This window comes from Chenopodium quinoa, unplaced genomic scaffold (assembly GCF_001683475.1).
Source record: "Chenopodium quinoa cultivar QQ74 unplaced genomic scaffold, ASM168347v1, whole genome shotgun sequence".
Classification (NCBI taxonomy): domain Eukaryota; kingdom Viridiplantae; phylum Streptophyta; class Magnoliopsida; order Caryophyllales; family Amaranthaceae; genus Chenopodium; species Chenopodium quinoa.
This window is the reverse complement of record NW_018743327.1, coordinates 4,810,191-4,820,800: the sequence shown is the minus strand read 5'-3', so window position 1 is coordinate 4,820,800 and position 10,610 is coordinate 4,810,191. Positions and strand designations below refer to the sequence as shown.

Genomic DNA, 10,610 nt, shown 5'->3' with positions numbered 1-10,610 from the left:
TGTATAACTATATAACGATTATTTTGCGAGTAATGCAGTGTATAACGACAACCAATTCTGCCGTAGATTTCGTATGCGAAGATCTTTGTTCTGTCGCATTATGAATAAGGTGGTTGAAGGGGATCAATTCTTCTAACAACGTCCGAATGCAGCTGGAAAGCTTGGTTTATCACCGTTGCAGAAATGCACCGTTGCAATAAGAATGTTAGCGTATGGCGTAGCCCCCGATGTCGTGGATGAATATCTACGTATCGGCCAAACAACCTCAAGGAATGCATTGCAACATTTTTGTCAGGGGGTTATTTCACAATTTGAAAGTGAATATCTACGTAAACCTACAGATGAAGATTTAAGGAGAATCCTTCATCAAAATGAATTGCGTGGGTTTCCAGGCATGATTGGTAGTATAGACTGCATGCATTGGGAGTGGAAGAATTGTCCTACGGCTTGGAAAGCACAATATGCTGGTCGTAGCAAGACTGCAACCCTCATTCTTGAAGCCGTTGCTGATCAGGATTTATGGATTTGGCATGCGTTCTTTGGAATGCCTGGCTCATGTAATGATCTTAATGTCCTTTACCGTTCACCGGTGTTTGATGATGTTTTACAAGGTCGTGCACCACCAAATTTTTTTTGGGTAAACGGACATCAATATGAGTTGGCCTACTACTTGGCAGATGGGATTTATCCGAAATGGCCAACTTTTATACAAGGTATTACACATCCTCAAGTTCAAAAAGACAAGTTGTTTGCTGATCAACAAGCAGCAGTTCGGAAAGACGTTGAACGGGCTTTCGGAGTTTTACAAGTTAGGTTTGCTATACTACGACAACCTGCACTGGCCTTCGACGAAGATATTCTTTGTGACATTATGAAAGCCTGTATAATAATGCACAACATGATCGTCGAGGATGAACGACACAACTACACACGGGCAGATGTTTTGAGACGATACTACGAAGAAGATCGACCACAACGTCCAGCAGCGCGGGCGGGACCGAGCACAAGTGCCACGGTGAATAACAACGAGCCATTTGAATTCAACGTCGGGCGGCCGCCCAACATAGATTTCAACGCGTATTTTCAGAGGAGGATTGCCCTTCGTGATAGAGAAATTCATTCGTCTCTCAAACAAGATTTAGTAGAACACATATGGCAGAACTTTCGTCATAATACGGCCGAATAAGCAAAGTTGTAGAATGTAATCGTATCGTGTTTAAGTTTTAATACTCGTCCTCGTGTATTATTTTAGCTCAAACCGCTTTTATTAAGTTCGTAAACGTACTGTTATTTAATATCCGATGTATTTGTATTGTCGTTTATGTGTTCATTTCAAAAATGTGCTTCTTATTATGTAATCGTTTAAGTTTAAGAAAACATCTTTCGTACAATCTATAATTGTTGTAATTTTTATTAATTATTATATTCTAATAAGAGCGTAAAATTCAAAATTATATTGAAAATGTTCTTTTTATTAATTTTACCCGTCATTAAATAAATACAAATATAAAACAAAAAAAATAAAAATTTACAAAAATAATTAATAAATTATTAAAAAATATTACATTACAATTAAAATGTAATGAAAAAAAAAATTACATATTTTTAATTGTATTGGAAAGTTAAATATGTGTATTTATGGTGGGGTATAGTAAATAGTGGAGGATAAAGTGATGAGGAGTTTTTTTTTTAGAGCATTGGTGTAGAAAAAAAAAACCTCTCATGAGAGGAATTGGATGGGAAGAGAGAGAAAGTGGGTAGAGAGAGATTGAGGGGTTTGTTTTCTCCTCATTGCTGATAATGGTCTAAAGCATATATGACTTCTTCTAATTCACATTTCATCTTTTTTTTTTTCCTTTTCCTTTTCAGGGGTGCATAGCTAAGAAGGTCAAAGAAGATGATTATAATTTTGGCTAGTTTTGTTGATGATTCTTTGCAAATGCAGGGGAAGGATTATTTGGGAAATGAAAAGTAAAAAATATTATGTAATTTTGTTAACAATTACTTATTTGCATTGAATATGGTTGTTTTAATTCTGATAACTTAGTGCACTCAAGTAACTATGGTTGACAGTCAACCTTTAGTTAACGGTGAGTTAAGAGCCCGGAATGCTAACCTTAGGTCCTCAAAGGTGAAAATAAAAATATGAGGTCCTTAAGGGTGAAAAGCTCAAAAGTTTAGGTCCTTAATGTATGCTCAAAAGTTTAGGTCCTTCATGTATGAGGTCCTTAAGGTTGAAAAGCTCAAAAGTTTAGGTCCTCAAAGGTGAAAATAAAAATATGAGGACCGCGTTTTTCACATTTGCGACCGCTACTAAAATCGGTCGTATTTATTAATATTTGCGACCATTTTCTATGCGGTCATTGAACGGTTGCAATAAATTAGCAATCGTCCAGTCGTAATAATGTCTGTTTGGACCAAGTGTATAACAACCACCATGTTACGACCGTTGACGGTTGCAATTATTTTTAGCGACTGTTTTTGCTATTTGCAACAACCGTTAGAGACGGTCGCAAAAATCTTAATTTTTATGATCAAGATCTAACTTTATTCGTATTGTAAAACCTTCAAATTAGCCTTGTTAATCATGCAATTCTTTAAAAACAACAAAACTGCCCATAAATACATCATATGATCATGACCAAGCCAAATCAAGCTAAAATAACCTAGGAACAACTAATCTACACTAAAAAAAACTACTACCTTAAGGGATTATAAACACACGTACAATACATGACTAATCAGTTATTATTTTTTGGATTTTTTATTTTTACTTTGGGTTGGTTTTGGACCATGATGGTTCTAACTTGTACTCCCTCCATCCCCAAAAGAACGACTCATTTGGCCTAATTTTAGTCCCAAAAAGAATGACTCATTTATTTTCCCAACATCTATTAAAATCACAAAATTACCAATATATCCTCAAATATTATTGTGATATAGCTCCTTCTCCCTATTTTGTACTTGCAAATTATTGATGATTTGTATTTTCACATACATTTGTACTTGCAAATTATGTTTCTTAATACCCGCGAATTCAACCCAAATGGGTCGTTCTTATGGAGACGGAGGTAGTATTTGCTATGGTTTGACTTAAACGGATTTATTTACTTTGGGATTTTAAATTTTGGATGGTTTATTAAAAAAGGTTTGAGATGAAAAAGCTACACATACATCAAATGTATGTGGCTCCCACAAGCCACATACATTATGACATGACATTATTTTATTGTTTTTTTAATGGGGCCCAAAATCCTCTAATTTTGATATTTCATTCAAATTTGAATGAAATTTTACATTTAACTTAAGGTTTGAATTTCATATTAATTATCATTTTCAATGTAATTAATTTATTAATTTTTTTTTTCATATTTTAATATTTCAATGGATCTACAGCATTAGTAAGACTATAACATCAACCCTTTATAGTTTATAGTTCATATTTATCAAAATGATAAAGTCAATCATGCGGTGCATTAGTTATCTCTTAAGACTAACTAATAAAAATTTCAACAATGAACGATGTAATTAGTTTATTTAGGAAATTAACAACTTGAATTTTTTTATTTATATTTTTATTTTTTTTACGGCAAGCAAAGCAAGCTAGATTAATTCAAGGACAAATTGTCCATTAAAATTTATGGGGAAATCTCACAAGGACAATGATTTACAGTAAACAGTGGTAATAATCGTTGTTTACCTCAGAATATTAAGAAATTTTGAGTTAAATAAGTTTCGGAATTTTCGATATTCAACAAGAGGTATTAATGTGGATAGTCAAGTTATTAATGTTTACCTCACAAGCTTAACTTCAAACATATAATCAAACATACAACCTCGTATATTAATAGCTTTGATAATGCATAATAGCTTGTATGTTTATCTCGTACATTAATAACTTAATTGTACATATTAATAGCTTTTATGTTTGATTATTGAGGTGAAATTTCTATTTTAAGGTGTGTCAATGCATAACTTCAAACATTAACAACGATTAATAATCAAACATACAACCTAGTACATTAATAGCTTGTTGGGCGCCATTAACAATGAAATTAAATAATTATTAAAGTAACAAAAGTAGTCAAAGTCGTATTCGTTATTAAAAAAAATGGAGAATCGGATGACCTCAGCAATGGTTGAAAAAGATAAAAGGTCAGCAAAAATGGCAAAAAAATCCCAATAATATCAAACACTTTAACTTACTATTTTATTTAGTAACACAAGCAGATAGTTTATTAACACAACAGACAAACAGTTATGTTTGGTAACCAAATATAAGAGACGTAGCACTACTTATTATTAACAAAAATAAAAAACCTACAAATGTCAATGTTTATCTTGCAATCTTGGTTACTAACGACGAACATAAATTTGCACCGATGAAATATTGTCTTCGAGTTCGATCCCTCACAAGAACATGAGTTTCCTCTTGTTCAAATTTTATTTGTCCTTTCCCTCCAATTGATATTTACAAAGAATGTAACAAATATTGTATCTTAAATCTTGTGATGAGTAAGTTATATTTTATAAATACACTTTTGTAGTAATAACAAAACCCAAAACAAATTGTGAACATATAATTATTAGTAATAAATTGATATATTGAATATAATTCTCAATAATTTTTCAAACTTTGAATACTATACATAGACCATAGTTTCAAAGTTACCAATTTACCCTTAATAATTGAACTTACTAAAACACATTAATCGTTATTGGAAATAATGCAACATTATATTGACCACATGTAATGATTATTGTTTAATTTTTTTTCATGTCCGAGAAAAATTGGCGACAAGTGTTTAAAATTATGGATGATGTGAAATACACATTCACTGAAAAGTCATACAAAAATAAAGTTGAATAAGTAAACATATAGTAATCGAGTTTCACATCAATATTAACCATTGATGTGAAAACTAAAAGTATATGATTAGTTACCGACGATGATGCAATGAAAAGTAATATATTTTGTTTGCTAAATGTTTATATGGTGAATATCAAAATATCTCACAATATTTGTTACTCCCTATGTGTTTTTTTAAGTGTTACACTTTGACTGACACATATAGTTTTAGGAAATTTAATTGACTTAAATAAAATAAGAGGTAAATATGATAGTTAGAATATTAAAAAATTGTAAAAAAAAAGATATTGGGGTTAATTGTTTATTGTAAAGTAATGAATGTAAGAGGAAAGATATAATAAAAAAAAAAGTAGTAGTGGGTTTGGGTGGGTACCATGAGAGGAGAGAGATATAATATTTTAATGTAGCTTTTCGCCTAAAAAAGGAAGTGTACAATTAAAAAAAATACGGCCGGAAATGGGAAATGTAACACTTAAAAAAACACGGAGGGAGTAGTAACATGTTGCTCATAAATTGTTACACATTAAATTTGGAACCAGGTTTGTATCTCATCCTTAATCACAACAATTTTTTTAGTATTGTTTCCTTAATCACATAATTATATGGTAACATAAAAATGAAAATATATTATTCGAAACTATATATTTTATTCATTATGATACTTTTTTCTTAGTTACAACCTTTTTCTAAACACAAAAAGTAATAACTTATTATAATTAAAAAAAAAATGTCGTAAACACATGAGATATTTAGCAATAAGTAACAATAATAATATTGTATGTAACCAATCATGATTTGATTTAAACTCTTAATTATTTTATTTAAATCTTCAAATGTATAAAGTAAATCTACTACACTTAGGGCATGTTCTATTGGCTGAACTAAGATGAACTGAATATTTTATAAGAGAAGGAAATTAGGAGTTGAACTGAACTGAATTGAACTTATTAGAGCTGAACTGATCGAACTTATTATAGTTGAATTATTGAACTAAACTGAACTAAATTGAACTGAAAATAATTGTATCAGAACATGCCCTTAGATTGTAACTCTCAAAGTCCTCAATAATGTTTCAATTTAGATGTTTACAAGCATATAATTCATTTTATTTATTTATTTTATGAAGGTTTTGTATCTAACACTACTTGTTTTTATTAACACTTTGTATTTATTGATACTATAAGCAAACTAGTCTATTTCCACATATTTAATACACCCTCCGTCCCCTTTTGATAGTCCCTTATGGGAATTTTTCACGGGAATTAATAAACACAAATAAGAATAGTAAAGGTACATTGAAAAGTAAATTGACATTGGATATGCAAAAAAGTAGAGAGAGAAAGTAATAAAAATACATGGAAAAACAAAATTTACATGGGAAATTTAAATTTGCACAAATATGTTGAAAATTGGAGGGAATTTTGGTAAAAAATTAATATTAATGGTTGTTGAAAAAAACAAATGGGGTGAATATTTTAGGACTAAAATTTTTCCATAAGGGACTACCATTTGGGGACGGAGGGAGTATGAGTAATTTTTTTTTTGAAACATAATATGAGTAAACTAGTATACGCAAATATGATAAAATCAAATAAAAAAATGGGTTTTTCTACATGGTACCCCTGAGTTATTGGGTTTTCTACATTGTACCCTTCTAAATCCAAAGTTCTACAAAGTGTCCCTGAGTTTTTGGGTTTTTTCAACGTGGTACCCTTGAGTTGTAAAAAAATGACTCTAACTTAATTTGACTCAAACCGACACCGTCTAAATGATCTATTTACCACTTCTATATTTATATTAGATGGAGGAATCATCAATCTTCATTATTCGCTATTTAGTGGAACTTTTGTACGATTGTTTGAGATGGAAGATAAGAACTTTTTTTTGCTCCTACAGTCCTACTTAACTAAAAGACCTTGTTTAGAGGGGACGCAAGTTGTTAGTCCTTTTTTTCGCATTAAACACGCTAGTTGTGTCTTTGAGGGTGCTAAATAAGTCGTTTAGATGCTGTTGGTTTGACTCAAATTAATTTAGAGTCGTTTATTTTACTAATCAAGGATACCATATAGAAAAATTCAAAAACTCAAGGGTATAATGTAAAATAAACTAATAACTCAAGGTCACCTTGTAGAAATTTGAATTTAGGAGGGTATAAGGTAGAAAACTCAAAAACTCAAGGGTACCATGTAGAAAAACCCTTAAAAAAATTAAACCAACTTATTTAGTAACGCAAATAAAAAAGATAAGTTATAAACATACGGATGATACGAGAGTATTTAGTAATAAGTGATAATAATTTGTGTGTAACCTTAGCTTTTGTGATTTTATTTTTACTCTCAATTATTTGATTAAAAACCTTTAAGAAATGAATAAAACCCTCCAAAATGTATGAATTAATCCGTACAACACTTGATAATTGTATAATTTTATCTGATACCTATTTAATTTTATATAATTCCTTATATGTAATAAAAATATAATTTGTACTTTTTTTGTATGTTTGAAAACTTTGTAGTAATAACAATAATGACAAATTACTAACACTTCTTTAAAAAGTTAACAAACATAGTAAGGTTAAAATTGTCCAATTTCATAATTTTTTTGAAAATATATCGGTATGGATGTCTATAAAAGGATCTTTAAAAAATAATTCCATTGGTTTTTTTATAATATTTTTTTTGTTTTGTAGTTTGTAAAATATCGTCAAATGAAGTATTATTCGATTCTTATAATAAACATCTCTCTTCATTTGACGTTGATTAGGATGCTATTTTCTCAGCAACAAAATTGTATATTTTAGTAACCTAAAATATATTTTTAGTAACAAGAAAGATTATTTGGCGCCAATGAAATTTGTGCGCCTTTTTAAAGTAAATGACGCCAAAAACCAAAAACTTTTCCCTCTCATTTTTTTTAAGCTAATGATGAGTTGTCAATTATTAATTGGTAAAGTATGGGGTGTCCCATATACATTCAATGTATGTGTATCATTGTCCATTTAAGATAGACTTCCACAGTGTTTGTTTTGATAAAAGCCTTAGGCATCATCATGGTAGTAGTAAATACCTTAATTCTATCCTAAAATGGATGTTATTTTTATTTTTTTGACAGGGAAGAAATTTATTTAAGGGTAAAAAAGGAAATAAAAAATATAAAAAATTCTAGGGTGTGACATCTCACATATATGATGTTTAGTACTGTCGTATTATTAGCATGTAGTATAATTGTATTTCAAGGCGAGTCTAAGGTGATCAAAGGGCAAGTCAAGCCTGGTTTGGGCCTAGCCAAGGCAACAAAATCATCCCTCTTTATCGGACCGGACCAAATTTCGAGTTGAAATTTGCTTCCAATACTCGTAAAACAAGCTAGGCTAGGTCAAGCTCTTTCAGACCGGGCTAAAAAATTAACTAAAAATCACAATAACGCATGTCCACAAAATAAAAAAAAATTGGACCGGGCTGGGCCCAACCTGACTTGGGACTAAAAAAATCTGTCCAAAGCCTGCAAGCCTGAAAATGGTCAACTCTAATATTAGGTGCATCGAGATATCTAAGTGTGTTTGGGGGTGGGAGATTGTTTTAGATTTGTACTATGTTAGTCCCGTGCGATGCACGGTTTAAGCAGTAAAATATTTTATCATATATATTAGAAGACATGATGTTAAATATTCTACGTAGTAATTTAATTTATAATTAAAAAAAGATAAAAAAAATGATAGCATTAGTGTTTAGTGGTTAATATAGGAGGAAAAAAGGAAAAATGAAAGAGCTACCACCGATTACGTAATAATTTTTTTTCCTATAAGAAAATTGTGTTACTCAATTTAGTTAAAAAAGTTAATTTTTTATGAAAATGTTTAATTAATTTAGCTTTTCCAAACAATAGCTTTATCTTGAAAGAAAAAAAACAGAATGATGTCACTTATAGTTTTGGTGGAATTTTTTTTAATAAAAAGCTGACATATAAACAATGAAGATGTCAGTGGTTCCTACTTCAGTTATAGTTATACACTAGGTGAGACGGAATTTAGGATAGATTTAAATCCATTTCAGTGATGGGATAAGAATGATATGTTAGGCTAGGATGGATGGTAAGTCTATTATTTATATATATATATATATATATATATATATATATATATATATATATATATATATATATATATATATATATATATATATATATATATATATATATATATATATATATATATATATATATATATATATATATATATATATATATATATATATATATATATTCCCCGTCCCACGGTCATATTTGTGTTTATTTGAGCTCTACGGAGCTATTTTTATTACTAATATACGTTTTCTAGTGTTTTTGTAGAGTTGGTATTATTTTGTAAAAATTTGCAGAATTATGACAATTTCCGAACTTATTGAGCCACTACAAAGATATTGGAGTTTGATCGTATTTTATGACTGTATATTTTAAGCCCAAGGCAGAGTTAGAGAAATTTAATCTGGTGATTAAGGGCTCGATACGAAAGGAGGTCCAAGATTTTACAAGTTATTATATCACGGACCAAAGAAGTGAAGAAACTTGGGATAATAAATTCTGAAAGCCCAGATCCAAGAACAAAAGGGAGCAGTGAAGCCCAATTCGCAGCCCCAACTGACCGGGCTCGATCGGGCGAGTCTTGGCCGGATCGGGATGATATCATCAGCGCCAACTTCAGATATTTGGGCTTTGTTGATTTGGGCTCATCATTGTACACCAAATTCTTGGAAAGGCTTCTATTTAATTTGTTTAGAAGTTGACTTGGTCTTCTTTTTCTTTTCCTATATGAGGAGGTAGTACGGGGTAGGGAGTTTGGGTAGTAGTTTAGTTTTTAGTTTTGTTCTTTTCTTAATTTAATTTTTCATTAGTTTTAAATTAGTTTTAGTTTTAGTTTTCGTTTTCTTTTCTCTTTCTCTCTGTAACTCTTTTCTCTCTCCTCTTAAACTCTTTGTATTATTTTCTCTCTCTATAACTCTTGGTTTAATTTCAGTAATTTATTCTCTTTCTTTGATCATGTCTCCTGTAATTGTCTTTGTTTAGTTTATATTTAATTATGTGTGAGTAGTTTAATTCTAGGGTTTATGGGGATCCATAATTAATATGAAGGGATAATTTGTTATTATTGATTATTGATATTGCATGATAATTTCTTATTGAATTGTTTTAATTCTTTGCAATTAGATTATGAATCGAGCAGATGTAATTTGATTGTAAATGTTTAGCAATATTGAATTGATGAATCGAACAGATGTTAATTTAATATTAAAGGCTATTTTCAATAGGAACTTAGATCTAGTAAATTGCGAGAGCCTGTTAGATCTATGTTGATTAATAAATTGCGAGAGCCTATTAATCATGTTATTTGTGCATTGTTAATTATTAATTACTTCGCTTTATCCCGGAATATTAATTATTGGTGAACCTGTGACCCTAGGCTTTCTTATTATTGTTTTTCTCCCTAAACTTATTCTTCGTAGTATAGAATTTATTCCCAAAAATATTGGTTACTTAGATAATTTAGATTATAATAATTAATTAGGAGTAAAAGGACTTGTTTTCCTGTGGAGTTTGACCCTACTTTCCTATCTACTTTAGTTAGAGGACTTAGGTATTTACTTTTGATTAGGGGATACGACTTTACCCTGTCAATGGACATGGGAAGGCCTGCATCCGCACCAACCCGTCTTAATGATATGCCTAGTTGTGTCATTAATACTTA

The 10,610-nt window shown here is 30.3% G+C and overlaps 1 protein-coding gene across 1 annotated transcript; it reads left to right on the top strand.

Moving 5' to 3' along the window:
- Positions 1 to 202: 202 nt before the first annotated feature.
- Positions 203 to 1,186, top strand: LOC110737323 (protein ALP1-like). The gene has a single exon (XM_021917683.1). The coding sequence runs from the start codon at positions 203 to 205 to the stop codon at positions 1,184 to 1,186; it is 984 nt and encodes a 327-aa protein (XP_021773375.1).
- The last annotated feature ends 9,424 nt before the right edge of the window (positions 1,187 to 10,610 follow it).